At 36.7% G+C, this 19,537-nt stretch overlaps 1 protein-coding gene across 14 annotated transcripts; it reads left to right on the top strand.

Moving 5' to 3' along the window:
* Nucleotides 1-3,571: 3,571 nt before the first annotated feature.
* LOC142521775 (NAC domain-containing protein 37-like) lies at nt 3,572-19,373 on the top strand. 14 transcript variants are annotated; one of them, XM_075625622.1, is made up of 10 exons: nt 3,573-3,852; nt 4,299-4,584; nt 5,142-5,250; nt 8,042-8,308; nt 8,899-9,173; nt 15,340-15,717; nt 18,053-18,082; nt 18,175-18,516; nt 18,639-18,758; nt 18,875-19,373. In XM_075625622.1, the coding sequence occupies exons 4-10, from the start codon at nt 8,146-8,148 to the stop codon at nt 18,998-19,000; spliced, it is 1,434 nt and encodes a 477-aa protein (XP_075481737.1). In that variant the 5' UTR covers nt 3,573-3,852; nt 4,299-4,584; nt 5,142-5,250; nt 8,042-8,145; the 3' UTR covers nt 19,001-19,373. The 14 variants fall into 14 exon arrangements, with proteins under 14 accessions (XP_075481575.1, XP_075481737.1, XP_075481654.1 ...); XM_075625377.1 differs by having other exon boundaries at nt 3,574-3,852; nt 6,328-8,308; XM_075625539.1 differs by having other exon boundaries at nt 4,299-5,250.
* Nucleotides 19,374-19,537: the final 164 nt, after the last annotated feature.

Below are 19,537 nucleotides of genomic sequence, written 5' to 3'. Positions count from 1 at the left end.
TTTAAAACGAATCGAATAAGTTTGGCGTTGGGCTCGAGTTTACGTCTAAGAATACTTTTAAAATATGTTTTGAGACATTTTGAGAAGTTTGGTAATCTTCGGGTCAATTATAGAGGTCCAGGTTTAAAACGATAATTTTTGGGTTTCCAGGGGCAAAATGGTCATTTTTCATCCGGGGTGAGATTTTGGTCTTGCAGCGCTCTGAGCACAAAATTATGATATTTTAAATGTTTATGCATCATGTTTACGATTTTTACGCAATTATGATAAATACGGTGCATGCTTGGTTTAAATGAAAAATTATGTATATGCATGCTTTTATTTAAGTGATGAATATGATGACACGTTTTGAAGTAAGTGATTTAGTTGTGACTAACACGATGACACGATGACATGTAAGGCCCGGGCTCAGTGGGCGGGTAATGCCGTCGCTGATGACCCTCGCCGCCGGGTACCGCGGTTACACGTAGATGGATCCATCGACTGACATGATGACATGATGATACGAAAGTCACAGCTAATGAACGAATTCAAATTAAGATTTTAACACGTATATGCTGATACGATGATACATGCTATTACCATGTTTTGACAGGTCACGGTTACGCATACGATATGATAACATCATGAGACATGTTTTGACACGTTACGATTTTACACGACACGCTTATGTTCATGTTTTTAAGCTCATAAAATGTATGTTGATTATGCTATTTTTCACTACTATGTGCTACGTATATGTACTTGTTATTACTGGTACAGGTGTGTTGAGTCTTTAGACTCACTAGGCGTGTGTGATGCATGTGAGTATTTTGATCAGGGGACCGGAGGTGCCGAAGACTGAGTAGACAGGCGAGATGTGCGGTGACACGACCCGAGGACCATTATTTTTCCGCATATTGATTCACGTGTTTTGAGAAGAGTTGCACATTTTTATATGTTGATGATATTACGATTTTTACACGTATACATTTTCGTTGATTTTGGATGACATTAGTTATTTTTAAAACCTGCGTTATTCTTGTTGGCAAATAAATACGATTATTTTAAATGTTATTTTATAATTGCGAGCTTTAAAAGAGCAGATATGACAAATACAATCATTTCAATAATAACTTGTATTCAAGAATGTATTACTTAAGAGGAAAAATAGCAATTAACCAGTAACACATCATTTCACTTGGATCAAAATTTTAAAGTATTAAATAATGTATTCAATAACTTGTATTCAAGAATATATTCAAGAATGTATTGCTTCTGCTCTTGAAACTCTAAAACCGACTACTTTATGGAAACGGACAACAGCTGCGGGTCAAGTAGTAGATGGGGTGTTACTTGGTGGGCGGGGCTTTGGAGTAGCAATGGAAGCTCTCCTGAAATATCTAGGATCACTGGATCAGAATATGGAAATACGTATACACTAGGTACAATGGCAATGTAGTTTCTTTTGGATCTCTTTAAAATATCTCAAATTACATGGTGATGTTGAGAATCCAAAACATTTGCAACTAGTATCATGCGGTATAAGAAACAAAATAAAATTTTAAAAAAATAAATTAATTAAGAGACGTAGCAAAAAAAAACATCATAAATTGAAAAAAAAACTAATAAAATGAATAAATAAAGCAAAATAGAGGTAAAGCAACCAACCCACCAAAGCTTGAACAACCGGGAGATTATAAAAGCTTAGATTAACTTGAGTTATGAAAAATAGAGCCAACAAAAACAGTATTTCTGGGTTTTACGGAATCTGGAACAGGGAAGAAGCTTTGGAGAAAATTAACGAGTTTGAAAACTTATAATCACTTCCCACTCACCGGTTTAAGGCGCTGATTTTGAGCTTTATTGAATTCAATGGCTTCCGCGACCGCCAGTCCGCCTTCCGCAGCTATTGGAGAGTTGGTGGTCGGTGGAGGCTGTGGAGCGTGGAGTGTGGCTGTGAGAAAATGAATTATTATTTAGGTTTCTCACTTTCTCGGTCCAATTGTCCGAAGGTAGAATTAGAGTTAGACTATTAGTAAATAATTTTTTTATTTAACCCATGGGCCATGGGCTAACCCGAGCCCATCGGGTTAGGCCCAATTCAACCCACAGCCCGAGCGATTGGGCCCGTTTAGGCCCGAATTTAAATGGGCCAACAAAATCAAAACCCAACCCATTAAATTTTCTTATCAGGGCTGGGCCAACCCATTGGGAACAGCCCATATTGACAGCTCTACTGATGTGAAAGATCAGACAAAGCTATAACCACAGAGCATACTCAGAATTCTTAAAAATTTTCACAACAAGGCTCTGATACCAGTTGTTGAGAAATTACACCGAAGCGATGTCGATCATGATGATAATAGTGTACCCAAAAATGCGAAATAAAAATAACCAACAAGAACACAAAGATTTACGTGCTTCACCCAATATAGGCTACGTCCACGGAGCACTGCAACTTTTATAACCGGAAAAATATTACAACAAGTGTATACACCAATACACTAAATATCTCACACTCCCAAACCCGAGTATACCGAGAAAATAATTTCTCTAACTCACATAAGAGAATTTTCGCACTCAAAAAAAAAATACACTCTTTTTTTCTATGCACTCTCTTTTTATCAAAGCTGAAAAGCTTTTGATTTTGAGATACAATAACTGAAGGAATTGTACTCTATTTATAACTAAATCTCTCGTTCATTTTTGTAATGTTTTCGACGTGGGATATGTTTTAATTATTAAATTATTTAATGTGTGGGCCTTACCCCATTAAATAAACTCACCTTAACATTACTAAATATAAAATAATTTATTTTATGACGTACAATTTTTTTCTAACCTTTATTTCGGTGTTTGTTCATTCAAATTAAAAAGTATGTGTGAAAAATAAAATTTTGATATGGAACAATATTTATCATAGTTTAATTAGGTATATAATATAATCAGATAATTATTTTATCAATGAACAAATATTACATTGTTATTATTTTCACAGAACGTAATTAATTGTTGCAAGTTAAATCACGATAGAAATTTTGTAAATTAAAAATCACTTTAGTACATGTATATATATGAAGGATGAAATTCATATATTGACATAACAATATAAATATATATATTAGCGATTGAAAAATGAATTATAACAATAGTTCTATGACATTTTTAAAAATTTTGTGTACTGCTATTAATTGAAATAAAAGTAGTGATTGTAGGTGGATATTTCAATTGTTTACAAACTTCTACCTAATAAAATATTTGAAAATCGCATGTAAAACATGTGATGTTAGGAATGATAATGTACGATTTCACCAAATTTGATAATGTCTCGTCTCTTTTTAGACCCACCATATACTGCCGTGTGAATCTGACGTTTATTCGATTAAGTAATAGTAAATATGGTACCTAATGAAAAACGAATTGTGATACCAAAGTTTATTAGTATATGAATTTCAAATTTAATAAATCAATAATATTATATGTATACAAGTATGTATATGACGACGACAAACATCATCATAATCATAATATAAAAATAATAATAATAATAAAAACACAAATTCTTGTTAAAGGCAGCGTAACATACGGCGTCGTTCAGGGGCCCCGATTTCCCAATCTGCACCGTTTCTAGCCCTAACCTGATAAATCGGGCGTTTTCGATGGTCCAACGGTTGGTTAACCCAATTCTCTTACTCTGTCGTCTTCTACAAGCACCATGAAGCGAGGCTGCGAACTATTAGTGCAATTGTATGTATCTTCCGCTGACTACGGTCAAAATTTTCGTGTTCCGAATACACTGCATAACGGCCTGGCCCCTAGCTCGATAAGTTTGTTAGCCATGTTTGCGCGAAACCCGCTGATGGATTCAGGGTAAGTGTCATGCTCTAGCCTTTTATACCACTCTTGATACATCAACACTTAAAACTTCATGATGGAAATGCTTTCAATTATTTCTTAGAATTTGTTGTAGAAACGTTCGCAAATTATTGTTGTGCGTGTGTTAATGTAAATATACGTATACTACGTTATATTTGCTTGATGATGGATGACTGGGAAAAATCTTCCCCCTTTCTTTGTAGCATGAGCGAACTGAAAAGTATAGATGAATAGGCCATTAGTTGATGTTAGCATGAAGACATTTCAGATTTGAAATATTTGCTTTGCTCAGGATTCTGGTTTCCTTTCCTGGGAAAGATACAAAATGGGAGGAACAGTTTCATCTTAGTTTAAGATGTTTGATCTTTTTCTCCTTGCTCTTATTTTACTATTTTATGTTTTTATGCTTCCCTTCTCTAAAATTACGGTATCTGTAGCAGTTTATCCTTTGTCCTCTCCCCAATGAGCAGCTACTGGGATGCATTGGGGACACTTCACGATGACTACTCTTAGAGGTGCTTAAATGTGACGTAGACTAGCAAGCACAGTTGAAATTTGTAATCTCTTGTTCATGACAGGCATGGAGATGCAACATGAAGATTGATATGCTTGAGGATTTGTGATTACAGAGCGATGATTCTGCTTAAAAGATATTATTGAAGTCAACAATTCTCAATGACATCCTCGATAACTGGTCTTGTTCAAAGATATTCTCAAACTCAACAGGTCCCAACGACACTTTGTGATCACATCAGCAAAACTGATACGTGGAGGCGTAGCTGATGAAAAAACACTTTACAAATTCCTTTTCTTGTATTTTAATCTTTCTGCTGTTTCTAATGTAACGGGTGTTAATTAGTGGTATTAAATTACTTTTAATTATGAGCACGCCTTTGGAAGAATTTTGCATTTCATTTAATGGAAAGTTATAAGAGAACATCTTAAAAGGGATCTTCTGAATCTAAAAAGGGTTTATAAGGGGATTAGATATGGCTAGACTCTTAAATTATGCATGTGGTACTTATTCTGTACTCATTTCTGGCATTAAATTAGTCTGGAGCTTCATTTTGAGAGTCCACAAATGAAATTTGGTATATCCTTAGCTGGAAGGAATTAAGTTCTATGAATAGTGTCTGACTGTCTGTGATTTCAAAATTCAAACTAAAAACAATCTGTTCAAGTTTTGAATGTTTTTGTTTTTAGATCTTGTTTGGATTAGTATTTGAAATATGGTTGTGTTTTGAAGATCATTTTATTATTCAATTAACTTTGTTTATTTTCAGACTACATTCCATTTTGTTGACTTGTGCGAACTGTGTGTATTGCTGGAATGGGACCAGTCTGCTGCTCCTGGTTCACATGGCCAGTTGCCCCTCTTTGCATCGCCAAGAGGTATAAATTGGTTCCTTCATGGTCTAGTGATTTTTAAGTGTTGAGTTGAGCACGCATTATCGTTTGGGATGTCCATTACTTAACGGGAGATATACCAGGTATGCTCCTGTTCCATTATAGAATCAAAAATGAAAGTTGTCCTTGTTTATGTTAAGTTCCAGATCTCAACATCATTTGATATAAATAGACAATTATTTATCAAAAGTTTCCCGTTAGATGTGTTCTATGGGTGGTAGCCCATTGTTGATCAAATATTCTATGTCTTATTTTATGTATTGCATTGAATTGACTTTAACTTAGTAAATAAAGCGTTTGAGAAGGCATCTATACGGTTGTGAGTGTTTAATTTTTGTTAGGCTTTGGGAAATGTAATCATCATATAGAATCTTCTAAGTTATTTTGTCTTACGAGTCGAATGAACTTTAAATTTTGTGATTGGATCTTATATGATCTTCGAGTTTGCTAGAATATTATTTCATCCCATGATGTTGTTTCTCATAATTTTTTACCTAACTTGGAAATAGATTGTTTGAGAATTTTGGAGGCTACTAAATTAGCTTGAACTTTATGGATTGAATATGTTGAAATGGTTTCGTTATGCTGACATATGTTAGTTGCTATGCTTGATAAATTTTAATGCTCACTTCCGTAATTTGGACCTAAGGTTTGAGTGGAATTTTCAGAGTATGACACTGAAATCTCCAAATTTCATGTGGTTGACTGTGACACATTTGATACACCGAGAGCAACTGATAATAATGTTATGAGTAATATACATAAATTTTACTTTTTAAATACCATCTCCATATTTTTTAATGATTCACATTGTCAAAATTTTGTGTTTGATTGTTATGTTAAAAGTTCGCTCTTTAGGTGTAAATATTTTCGGTAACTCGTTCTCAAATTCAGAGTGTATTGGTGTATTTAACCATAGATCAAGGGTGGATCTCAAGTCTTCTATTGATTTGTAAGATAATATTGTTTCAGTTTTATTTTGTTAATTTACTACAATGATCTTATGGTGTTTGTAAATGAACGATTATAATTTGATATCTCATGTTTAACAATGTTTCCTAGGCTCTGTATTTTTTACTGAATTTTGCCAGTGTTTTCAAACTGATATGGCTGGAATTGGCATCCAAAATTTAAATTCACTACACTAAGACTGCGCACTAAGAATTCTTGGGCCAAAAGGTGAAATCCCTCACCTTAAGGACTTTCCACTGTCGCCACAGGCTGTGTAGAGGAGGCAAATCACGGTGGCCGAGCGGCCTCTTAGGTGGTAGGTTTGCACACTAAGAATTCTATTTTAAGGCACCTATATTACTTTATACTCTTTTATTCTATTTTTATCTGCACTCTAGAGGTTCCTTTACGTCACTAGTTTTGCATTTAATGACGTGAGAATGTAATTTCAGGTAAAGGAAATTTTTTTCATCGGGATTTGGTTCCTTGTAATGGGAATTTCAAAAGGGTAGTACTAAATTTACTACTCCATCTCTTCCAAAATGTATGGAACGTTTGTATCTGTCACAAGAGTTAAGTAGCTGCTATGGCGTAGAGTACTAAACAATGACCATGTCCAGGTAGATTTTGTAGCACGAGATTTTTTTTTAAAATCTTGCACACGCTATGCTATAGAATTATATGTAGGTGTTATTGTTAATTTGAAATTTCATCCCCTAAGAAGTTTTTATATGCTATGTTGCTAACCACTAACCAGTTGGTTAATCAATTGCGACGCGTATAGCTAACCCACTAAAAGATAATGCAGGTCATTAATTTGATGTAATCTATTGAACCCAAATCCGCAAATACTAATAATTTTTTGATTCCATCCGCATAAAAAGTATGATGATTGCATAAATCACCCAATGAGAAGCCAAGCTTCTCCCAGAAGTCATCACAATTTTTCTTGTGGTACTCGCTTTCTCTAAACCCTTTTCCTATGCTCTTCTATATAAAATCCCACGCTACCTTAGAATTATACTCTCATTTCCTTTGCTCGCTTGTAGGATTTCTATACATTAGTCCTTTTTTTATCCATCTTCCCTCTTTGTTTCTGTGTAGACCGCAGAGCTTTCTTCAAGGTTTGTTTTTTTTGTGTTATAAAATAATTTGTTTCGTTTTTTCGTGATTTCTTGTTGAATCGGTCACCTTTCAATAGCCTTTCTATGGTTTCGATTGGATTTGAATTTTTTTCCTTTTTGTCGAGTTCCAAATGTAGCATTTCAAAGCAACATTTATTTTGTGATCTGTTTATTATTGAATTTGTTATGCTTGTGTTATTTAATTTGTGGTAGGTGTTCCTCAAAATGCTATCATGTATCTTCTTTAAATGTTTGTTGTTTTTAGTTTGGCAAGTTTTTTGTACACATAAATTGCATCTTGATTGCTCTATATCGTTATATCTTGTGCCAACATTTAAATAAAACTCATTTCTTTTGGTCATGAATCAATTTTAGCATGCATAAGTCTTATGATGCGTCTTTATTTAATTGAAGAGGAGGGTTTTATTGGTGCTTTTGCGTTATAAACTTGTGTAGTGAAAATGGTAGGGCTTGTTTTGCACACCAGATACCTTTTGATCCCAACAAGAAGCATCAATGGTTAATCTAGAGTACTTTCTATTTCAAGAACCAAGATTGGCTTTGGTGCTCCACCAATGTCTTATTTCATCATTGGACCTGACTATAATTCTTGTAGTTTAGTGGAAGGTTTGTCGTCCAGGGAATTGCAGTGTATTTACATTTTAATATTTTATTTTCTTCTTTGTTTTTGATTGTCATAGGGGTGTTTTCCCGTGGAAAATGTTATATAAAAGTTGAGTGCGGGATAAATTATTTTGTGAAAGTCTAAATAAGTTGGATTCCGCGTGTTCTTTTCTGTCTTTCAATGGCAAGGATGTCCCTCACCCTACCCCCGGGTTTTCGATTTCATCCCACTGATGTTGAGCTGGTGATGTACTATCTCAAGAGGAAGGTTATGGGAAAGAAGCTTCATTTTGAAGCTATTTCAGAGATCAACATTCATGATTTCGCTCCGTGGGATCTTCCAGGTAAATGTATCACCTTTGTTTTTTCCCCTTCACTCTGTGACATTTGTCCATTTTTATCCTAGTAGAAGTTATACTCTACCAAATGTGTTTTACTTAAAATAGATTCTCTTAATTTCCTGGGGATGAATTTATAGGCTCAATAATTGTCAGTTTTCATGTTTCTAGAACATACTAAGGAAAATGCATGTTATTTTGATACTTTTGTTTATTATTTTTAATAGAGCTGGCACTATGTCATTTATTTTATTTCATTGATATTAATATAAAAATCTAGGGTGGATATGGTGTAATCCAAGCTCTAGTTTAACTGAAACACACCAACCGGTGCCATTCAACCGCCAATTGAATTTCTAAATTACAAAGGATAAACTTAAATAGTCTAGAATTTTAAAAACTAGAACCTAAAAATTACAATTAAATTCCTATTTTTCCTAGGCCTTAAACTGTATATAGAAGTGGATCTTGAGGTTTGGCTGCCTTCATTTCAACTTTTAATACTTATTTTAGCATTTTAATGTTTATTTAGTCTCAATTCTCGTTGTTGTCGTGCCAACAATTTTTAGAGCCATAATGGTTTATTTGTTCTGCAGATAAAGCTTGTTTAAAAGGTAAGGATCTGGAATGGTTTTTCTTTTGCCCTATAGAGAAGAAGTATGCGAGTGGATTCCGAGTGAAACGTGCTACAGACGATGGATATTGGAAGATCACTGGAAAAGACAGAAATGTCTTTTACAATGATAAAATTGTTGGAACTGTGAAAACCTTGGTATTCCACCTAGGTCATGCACCATCTGGGAAAAGAACTGACTGGATTATTCATGAGTACGGGATCATTGATGAAGAATTGGCTGCAACAGGCGCTCAGGTATTCTGGCAAACTAATTACTGATTAAGATATTTAAGGTTTGCAATTTAATTAAGTTGAATGTCATTGTAAAAATAATGTTGAGAGCAGAAATCAAGATTGTTTATTTCTCGTTGCAATATAAAATTAATTCACATGCCTTGTGTTCAAAGATGTACAAAGTGACTATAAAAGGAAAGCTAAATTTAAGCTAATCACAGTTGATTAATTTTACTAAAATACAGATTTGTACAGCTTGAATATTCTGGATCAAGTACTCGAGTTCTCTTGATGATAGTCCTTTAGTAAGTATATTTGCTATTTATCAATACTTGGAATGTAAGGCATACCATTATGCAGTTTTCCTTGATAAAGAGCTTATCAATCTCCATGCTTCATTCTGTCGTGAAGAACTGAGTTGTGTGAGATGGAAATGGTTGCTTAGTTGTCGGATAATACTTTCATAGTCATAGAATGAGAGACTCCTATTTTTTCAAATAATCTCTTGATCTGCATTACCTCACACACCTAGAGCAGGATCTCAAAACTCAGTCCCACTCTGCTAGCCACATCAAGTTGCTTCTGGCTTCCCACGTAACCAAATTACCCCTAACAAATGTACAATACCTAGAAGTAGATCTTTCAGTGTCCAGTGACATTTCCAGCCCAATTTGCATTGATGTGAACTTCGACTTGAAGTTGCCCATGTTTTCTGAATAGTAAACCTTTTTCCCAGAGTTCTTTTCAAATACCTTAAAATTTAAATGTGTTGGGCTTTGGGAGTGCTTAAATTGGCCATTGAAAAAGCTATATCAGGGCAAGTATCTCTTTAAGGCTTGACTGGATGGAGCTTCACGTTAGAATCCACTGGTGCCTCAGTTATGCCCCTTCCTTCAGAAGGTTTAGGATATGTTTCCTTTGAGAAACAAATATATCCTCTCTGGATGATGTAAGTTCTATACCACAAAAGTATTTCAATGCTCCTAGATCTTTGATCAGAATTCATTAACAAGCACTTCTTTCGATCTTGTAAGTTCAGCATGATCATCACTACTGGAGATGATTTCATCACCACAAACAATCACGATGATAATCATTTCTCCATTAGAGAGTCTGAAAACTTGGTGTGATCCTCTTTGGATTGAAAATACCCCCTGGCTTCTAAAAACCTTCCTAAATCGCTCAAATTAAGCTTTGGGAGACTGCTGAAGTCCATAAAAGATTTCTTTAAGCAACATACTTTGCATGTGCCAAATTTCTCCTCAAAACCTGGTGGTGACTCCATGAACACTTCTTCCGAGTCTCCATTTACGAAGTCATTCTTCACATCTAATTGATGTAAAGGCAAATCAAAGTGTAAAGCTAGAGAGAGAAGAGCTTAGATTGAGTCTATTTTGCAACTGATGCAAAAGTTTCGTGATAATAAATTCCTTGTGTCCGTAAATCCATTTGCTATGTGTCTCACTTTGTACCTCTCGACACTATTTTCAGCCTTGTATTTTACTGTAGATACTCATGTACAACCTATAATTTTTTTCCCAGCCGGTCAACAACCTCCCAAGTGTCGTTTCTCCAAAATGGATTTATCTCTCTAGAGCTTTCACTTCTAATCCGGGTGATATAGAGCTTCTGAATGTTTCTTGGAACAAACAGTTGATTAATATTTTGAGATGAGAGCCCTGTGATTATTGGAAAGCCGTTGGTATTACAAGCATGTGGCAATAGGATGTTTAACATACACCGTCGAACAGTTTTCCTAATGGGCTATAGGTGTATCAAGGTCATGTGTCAACAGGAAGTAATATATTTTTCCTCTCAAACAAAAAAAAGAACTTATTCTATTTTAAAAAAAAAAAAAACTTGTTTTAACTCTTTCGAGGTGTCGTATGTTTTAAAATACATGTTCAGCATCCTGTTCATTAGATAACATTCTGTTAGAACATCATCTGGCATGAGTACTTTGGAACATGCGTAGAAAACATTGTTTTCGGGCAGATGCCAGATTTTTCTTCCCGCAAGTTCATTTTGTTGAAGAGTAAAATGATAAGTGTATTGATGTTTGTTACGTGCCTGCGTTCGGGATCGTGTCATGGGTCGTTGGACAGTGAAATCTTCTAGTTCAGAGTAGGACTCCTGTCTTTTTTTATTTACGACCTTGACGATTTATGATTAGTTGAAGAGTTGGGGCTCGTGAAAACAAGAGAACCACCCGATCTTGTAAAATAAACTTTTATTGATAATTTTTCGATATCCAATCCCTTTCCCCCAAATCCCTACATATACTACTGATGCAATCCCCACAAATTGAAAGAAAATCCTACCAAATTTCAAAGATGTGCTGAAATCTCAAAAACAAGGAAATAGTTAAACAAGGAAATAATTATCCTTGTTAACTAAGGAAAAATCTTATTGCTCCTCAACCGTTAACCCTAAATTTCCCATGTGTAAAACGTTGATACATCTTGGGCTCGTCCTCCACATTCTTGGGCTCGTTCTCCACATTGTCGTCCACAACCCTTTCTCGGCCCACATCGTCTTCGCGGCTCGTGACATTGCCGTCCCCTTGAGATGCAAGTTTGTCCTCAAACTTGAAAGAAGGGAATTGGGCTGCGAAGGCTGAAACCGCTTCCCAAGAAGCCTCAGATGGTGCCATCCCGTGCCAATGAACTAAAAACTCGTGGCAGCCATTGCGTATGCAGGTATCAAGGATGGACTGCGGTTGTCTGTTCTCCTCTTCTAGGGGAAAATGCTGAAGTACAGGGTCTGCCTCTTGATTGCCCTTTAACTTCTTTAGCGCTGAAACATGGAAAACTGGATGGATTTTGGACGATTCTGGGAGTTGCAATTTGTATGCTACTGAGCCAATGCGACTGATTACCGAAAATGGACCATAGTAACGAGGGCCGAGTTTCTGATTTTTGCGATAAGCTAAGGACTTCTGGCGATATGGCTGCAGTTTGAGCAGTACCTTGTCCCCCACGTCGAACTGGAGTCCACGATGAGTAGCATCATATTCTGTCTTCATGGAGTTTTGTGTTTGCAAGAGCCTGTTTTTCAATTCCATGAGAACTTGATCATGAGTTTTTAATTCTCTATCCACAGAATCAATGCGTGACAACAGGCGTGGTGGGGGGCGCCCATAGACGGCTTCAAATGGCGTTGTGCGAAGAGAAGAATGAAAACTGGTGTTGTAGCAATACTCAGACCACGACAGCCAACCTACCCATTTCTTTGGATAATCCCCGGTAAAGCAACGCAAATACATTCCCACAATTCGATTAACAACCTCTGTTTGACCATCGGATTGTGGTTGATATGCCGACGTAAAGCATAATTGTGAACCACTCATTCGGAAAAGTTCTTTCCAAAAGGAGCTTGTAAAAGTGGCATCCCGATCAGTAACAATTGTATCTGGTAGCCCATGCAATTTAAACACGTGATCAAAGAAAATGCGAGCGACGTGCACCGCAGTATTAGGATGGGAGAGGGCCAAAAAATGAGCATATTTAGAGAGGCGATCGACGACAACCAATAGCACACTTTTGCCTTGTGACACCAGGAGCCCTTCAACAAAATCAATGGATATATCGGCCCATATATGCTGAGGTATCGGTAGGGGTTGGAGTAACCCTGCAGGTTTTAAAAGTTCCACCTTATTACGTTGGCATATGAGACACGTAGCCACATACTCTTGGATTTGGCGTTTTAATTATTTTCCAAAAAGAAATCACGGGAAATGCGATGCAAAGTTTTCTGGAAGTCCTCATGGTAGGTATTATCGGTACCCTAAATGATAACGGCAATGGAGAGAGAGATCTTCGGCAAATAAATATGTTGGCGATACCATATAAGACCATCCCGGAATTCCCAAGGCCCTATAGCTTCGCCTTGCTAGATTTTTTGGATAAGGGGTTGAAGCTCGACCGTGTCCCTATGTTCCTCTCGAATGGTGCCGAAAATAGCTGATTGCGGCAGGGAGATAGCTTGTAAACTACCCTCGGCATCATCACGCCTGGATAGCACATCCGCCACCACGTTGGAGCTGCCTGCTTTGTATTCCACGTGAAAATCAAAACCCAGAAGCTTGCTAACCCAATGCTGCTGTGGTGAAGTCGTAATTCGCTGCTCCAGTAAAAATTTAAGGCTATAATGATCGGTGCAAACCACAAAAGTGTGGCCCCAAAAATAAGGTCGCCAATGGCGCACCGCTTTAGCTAACCCAATCAACTTCTTTTCATATGCAGAAAGCTTTTTGTGTCGTTGTGCTAAGGGTTGGCTAAAGAAAGCAATGGGACGCCCATTTTGATGCAAAACTGCGCCAATCCCAGTATCAGAAGCGTCGCACTCGACCACAAAGTGTGCTGAAAAATCCGGCAAAGGAAGAACATGGGTTGTTGTCATCATAGTTTTTAATAGGGCAAACGCACGAGAAGCCTCGTCGTCCACTTGAAGGAGTTTTTCTTTAATAGCTGTGTAAGGGGAGCTGCAATGGTGCCATAATTCTTGACGAATTTACGATAATAACCGATGAGCCCCAAAAATCCTTGCAACCCTTTAACCGTGTTTGTGGCTGGCCATTTTGTGATTGCCTTAATCTTGTCCTCATCAACCTTTACACCCGTTTGATTGACTACGTGACCTAGATAGGCCACCTCTTTTTTGGCAAATATACACTTAGATCGCTTCAAGACAAATCGTTGCTGCCATAATGTCGAAAAAACAATGCGAATATGACAAAAGTGGTCGTTCCACGTTGGGCTGTAGATCAAGATATCATCAAAGAAAACCAAAATAAATTGCCTCAAATATCGTCCAAACACGAATTCATGATTGATTGGAAGGTAGAAGGGGCGTTGGTAAGGCCAAAGGGTATTACGACAAACTCAAAGTGGCCGTGGTGGGTGCGGAAGGCTGTCATGTGCACGCAACTAGGATCCATAAGAATCAGGTGGTATCCGGCTCGCAAATCAAGCTTTGAAAATACTTTGCACCATGAAGCTCCTCCAAAAACTCGTCTATGACCGGGATCGGGAATTTATCCTTGATGGTTTTTGCATTAAGAGCCCGATCGTCGACACAAAACCTCCCTAGTGTCGTCACTTTTCTTGACTAGAAGTAATGGGGATGAGAATGGCGAATTGCTGGGTCGAATGAGACCCTTCTCGAGCATATCACCGCATTGTCGCTCAATTTCGTCTTTTGTACATGAGGATATCGATATGGGCGCACCACGACGGGATTGGCACCATGTTCCAATATAATTTTGTGATTGGCGCTGCGAGAAGACGGAAGTCCCTCTGGTTCAGCAAAGATATCAGAAAATTCTTCCAAAAGATGTGCTAACTGTCCCTGGGGGTCTTCTTTATTGTTACACAACGTAGATAAATGCAGGCTGGTTGTATTGTCGCCTTTTTGTAAGCCATATAACGCAATCGTTGTGCCCTTTTGCAAGAATCTCATTGACATATCCTTGAAGTTCCATATGATAGGACCCAGTGTTTTGAGCCAATTCACGCCCAAGAATGCTCCGAATTCACCCAATGAGAGAATGAAAAATTTCACACAGAAGAAATGTCGCTCCAGTTAGATGTTTATGTTATGAAAAACTCCGGTGCATGATAATTTTTTCCCACTGGCCACTGTCACCAAAAAGGCTGCTGGATTCTCTATTGGCAACTTCAATTTATCGGCCAAGTTGGTGTCCAAGAAGCAGTGTGTGCTGCCCGAATCTATGAGTACCAAGACCGGAACACCATTAATAGCCCCTTTAATTTTCATGGTTTGCGCTTGTGAGGACCCCGAAATAGCGTGTATGGTCAGCCCCAAGTCGTGTGATTCTTCTGATTCACCTTGTTCTTCCTCGATTACTTCTAACCAAAATAATTTTTTGCATCGATGACCGGGGACATACATTTAATCACAGTTAAAGCAGAGCCCACGTGATCGGCGCTCCTCCATCTCTGTTATAGCACGAAGTTGTGATTATCATAAACTACATGAAACTATGAATGCTTCAATTATGTTAAGTTAGTGGGCTAATCAAAGGTATTAAACAGCAGTTTCTGGTCCTCTTTGGCCAGCTAGAAGTATGTGCAATTGCTTAGATAGTTCTAGGCACTCATCCCGTTTAATATATGTTTGATAAGAAGGTTGTAGATTTCCTATTTATGGTCTGCCAATTTTGCAGGACAATTATGTTATTTGTAAAGTCTTTAAGAAGAACGGTTTGGGTCCAAGAAATGGTTCGTTTGTTGGAGCCCTATTTGATGAGGCAGATTGGGCTAGTGATGATATCGATGTTGCTCAAAATCATATCATATCTTCTCAATGTAACGGTCCAACTTTTGCTTTAGTTTTGCCTGAAAAGCAAAGCCCTTCAGTTGGACCAGGCATAAATGTTCCTGGGAGTATTTCTGCATATTTTCCGCTATTCCCAATGGGTCCTTCTACCAGCCAGGTGCTTGTGGATGAACCAGATGCTGAAATGGAGCGTTTGTTAGCCTGGTTTTTGGATTGCAATGTGAACAACACCATGTTGCCTTTGAATGACAATGGAAATCTCGAGGTATGTATATTTTCTATTGAGTTTAATATGTTCTTTTGATCCCATCATATCCTTTTAGCTGAATATGGATTTGATTGTTTTGTCGTGTTTCGGTATATTCTGATTCTTTTTCCCTTTATTCCCTCATCCTGTCCCATTTCGGCCATGCTGGAAGTGGTGGACGTGGCCTCCTGTATCATTTAGAAAGACTAAAATATGATCTATGAAATAGTTGCAACGTCTTTGCACATGATATAGTCATGTGAATGCTATCAACTACATGACTATGGCATCTTTACTCGTTTTGGACTTTCAAATTTGTTGTTTATTTTTGTACCATTATCTTTGGGTGTGTTCGTACATGCCCAATTTTGATTGGCTAGCCATGTAAATGCTGTGAGCCTGTATAAGACTTTTAATTTCTATAGTAATCATGCAGTCAATCATCAGTTTTCCCTCACGTGCTTCCCTTTTTCAAATACTAGAAAGAAGCATTCTTAAATAATTTGATTAGGACTGCCAGCTATTGCTTGGTGTCCTTTTGTTCATGTTTTTATCTGGTCTTCTTTAGTGCGTTAATATTTGAGTAGTGCTGTGACAAGCATCATATGTTTTTTTTAATTAAAATATATTTAATTTTTTGTTTTTCCCCCCAAGTATAAACCAAAAAACGAGCTAAGTTTCAATTTTGAAGCAATCGTGGTTAATATATTTGTTCATTTATGCTAAATTTTGTTATGAGCCAAAATAAATAGTATTTGTTTCTTTAGCCAGTTAAGGCATGTACTAAGAAACTAGATTAGTTTGCCAAACCAACAGTAATACGCTGAAAATAGATTCTTGTAATCATGACCACGATTTAAAATCGACGGTTCTGGTTCCAGTAAAAGGTACAATCCGAACGGAACCTTCTGAATACAGTTAACAGGTTTTAATTATCATCGTCAAGAAATAATCTAGTCTGATTTTTTTTGTCATAAAATGTTGTTTTAGATAGTTTTTAACTTTGATGTCACTACATGCTATCGAATACTATCTGCATAAGTTGTTTTGTATCACCACATGTAATGAACTAGCACCGTCGAAAAAAGAGAGATCAATCCGAATGGCACTGGTGAAATCTGATATATGCCATCAATATGTTGAAATTTTCAAACCAAGCATGCGGAAAATATATAAAGTTGAAATATTACAAGATTTCTGAAGTCTACACATCCAAGGTTTCTCCTAAATGTCTATTAAGATAAATTTCTGCACGAGAAGACATTATACATTTATTGAAGGTTAAGCCACTTTTGAATCGCAGCGAAAAATACATGATTCGAGTAGAGTTCATATGGGCCATTTGGGTGAACATTTCAAAATAAATGGTACATAATATGTTTATGTGAACCATTTTGCAACAGAAATGTACTCAGGCTTGTATTTGATTTTGAACATCCAGTCACCTAGGATAGTCTTTTCTTTCTTCATATTCTTCTACTCATGATGGGCACTTGTTGATTGAATCTAGGAATGAAATAATATAAAAGAAGGGTGAACTAGGTGATATTTGGAGAAAGTCGAGTATAAGAAACAAAATTGGATCAAGTGTGAGCTTTTTATTGCTGTTACCCTTACTATAGCATTGAGGTATCTACTAGGGACAAATGCTTTGTGGGAGACTTCGACTGCCTATAATAGAAATAAATACATCATTATGCAGGTGGATTGGTAGGCTGAGGTACAAAATGGAGAAAGTCGCTCTTCATTTGAACGAAATAGGGAGAATACTGGAAAGGTGATATATAAGCCAAATTAGAACAAGTAACATCACAAAAATTCACTACATCTACATCACTTTTGAGATCACTTTAGCGTACAAGAATATAGAACAAATACTTAATGGGTCAGAGCTTGAACAAGTCAGATATCACTGTAATTATTCAAAATTGGGCGATGAGGATGTGAATATGGAAAAGGAATATACTGTGACTTGGTACAGATGATGACATTCAATTTCTCGGAATTTGTACACACTTAACTGCATCAGTTTTGAGGTATTTCCAAAATTGCATATGAATCATGAAGGTCCTACCAACATCTCGAAGGTTCTGGTGGTGTTTATCAGGGACACTCTTCTATTGAGATTTGTCAGTAAATTAAATTTCTGAGTCTGTAACCGCTAATAATCAAAAGTTATGGGAAAGAGAGTTTCTTCTTTATTTGTATTATTATTATTATTCGTTATATGTGTTTGTTTGTGCTTATTCCCTTGTTAATGTATAGAAATGCTATTTCATCGGCATATACTTTTGTTCTTTTTTGTTTCTAATATTTGACCGTTTGATTTTCCTTATGGCAAACTAATTTTCAGTCTGCAGTTGCCAAAACTTGCAATATTAAGATAAGATCTCCATACTTTTAAATGAAAGTGAATTCCATCCAATTTTATTGTATTGATTTTGAAGATGTGCTGAAGTATATTGTGCTTAGCAGGCTGATCTCATTGGCAAGGGAAAGAATATTGTCGTACCTGGTTTTGATGGGAATGATACAAACACTATCACCAATGTCCAAGCATATCAGACACAGATGAATGAATCTGGAATTGATTTCTCGGTGATGCAAAAAGATGGTCTTGTAGCTCCTTTGAATTTCTCTGCTGCAGTTGGTGGAACCCAACAATTTCAAATGTGTGACAGAATGGGATCCTACTTTAATGAGAAAATGGAAGGAGGCAATTTATCTGATGCAGCCCATTATGCTTCTCGCATGGGTCAACTACCATTGCTTCCCGTAGAATCTGAGATCGAAGGCTTTTTAAATATGGCTCAGCTGGTGAGACCATTAATTTGATTTTTCAATTTTTAAACGGAATTCCCATGGATATGCATTCCTGCATTTTATAATTCATTTTATGTTTTTTACTTTAACATTAATAAATTAACTTTGAAATACAGGAAAATGGTAATTATTACCATGAATCTAATGCACCATATGCCTCAGACTTCATAAGTCAACCACATGTGCCGCCTGAGGAATCAAACATGGCAGACAGTTTTCTTAATGTGGTTCAGATGGTGAGACCAGTAACTTGGTTTTTCGAATTGTAGAAGAACTCCACTCAGTATTCCTCTGTTTTTCACATTCCATTGTGTTTTTGCTTTAGTGCTTATACTTTAACCTTGAAACGTAGGAAAATGATAATTATTACCATGGATCTAATGCTACGTGTGGATTGAACACCTCTTATGGACAACTGCACGATGGTGGCCTTTACTATCAGAACATGGAAACAGGTGAATATGATGACAATCAGTAATGAATCTGGTTATTATGTGATGAGCTTCGATCACATCTACTCGAAAAGTTATTGAAACTTATGCTGAGCAGAGACATTTTTTGCAAGCACATCTTGGCTTCAAAAACTGGAATGATTTTGCATTTGGAAATTGCCTTCGCATCTCTCATTTTGCAACCATGAGCAGTTGAAAAAAAAATTTAAAAAATTATTATTTTATGTGGATTCGCTCCATCTCTGTTGGTGGAGTCAACCTGTTTGAGCAGCTGGAGGGTGACTATCTCCAGCAAATTTTCATGAATTATGACTGACTTGGGATTTATTTTGTAAACTGGAGTTTTATTTGTCTGGCATTACTGGACAATGTTTATTTTCATGTACTGCTTGGTAAGAACTCATTCCACCCATTTTGGATTTGGTTTGTTTAGGAGAGAAAAACTGATCATTCAGCCAATACCTCAACTCGTAACCCCTATATTTTCTAGTTCCCACTCAAACTGACGTAGAGTCATACTTCTATATCTCCTGAACCTTAGCATCAGGCTCGCAGTTTAACAA

Source organism: Primulina tabacum, chromosome 1 (assembly GCF_025594145.1).
Source record: "Primulina tabacum isolate GXHZ01 chromosome 1, ASM2559414v2, whole genome shotgun sequence".
Lineage (NCBI taxonomy): Eukaryota > Viridiplantae > Streptophyta > Magnoliopsida > Lamiales > Gesneriaceae > Primulina > Primulina tabacum.
This window is presented reverse-complemented; position numbering and strand designations above follow the sequence as displayed.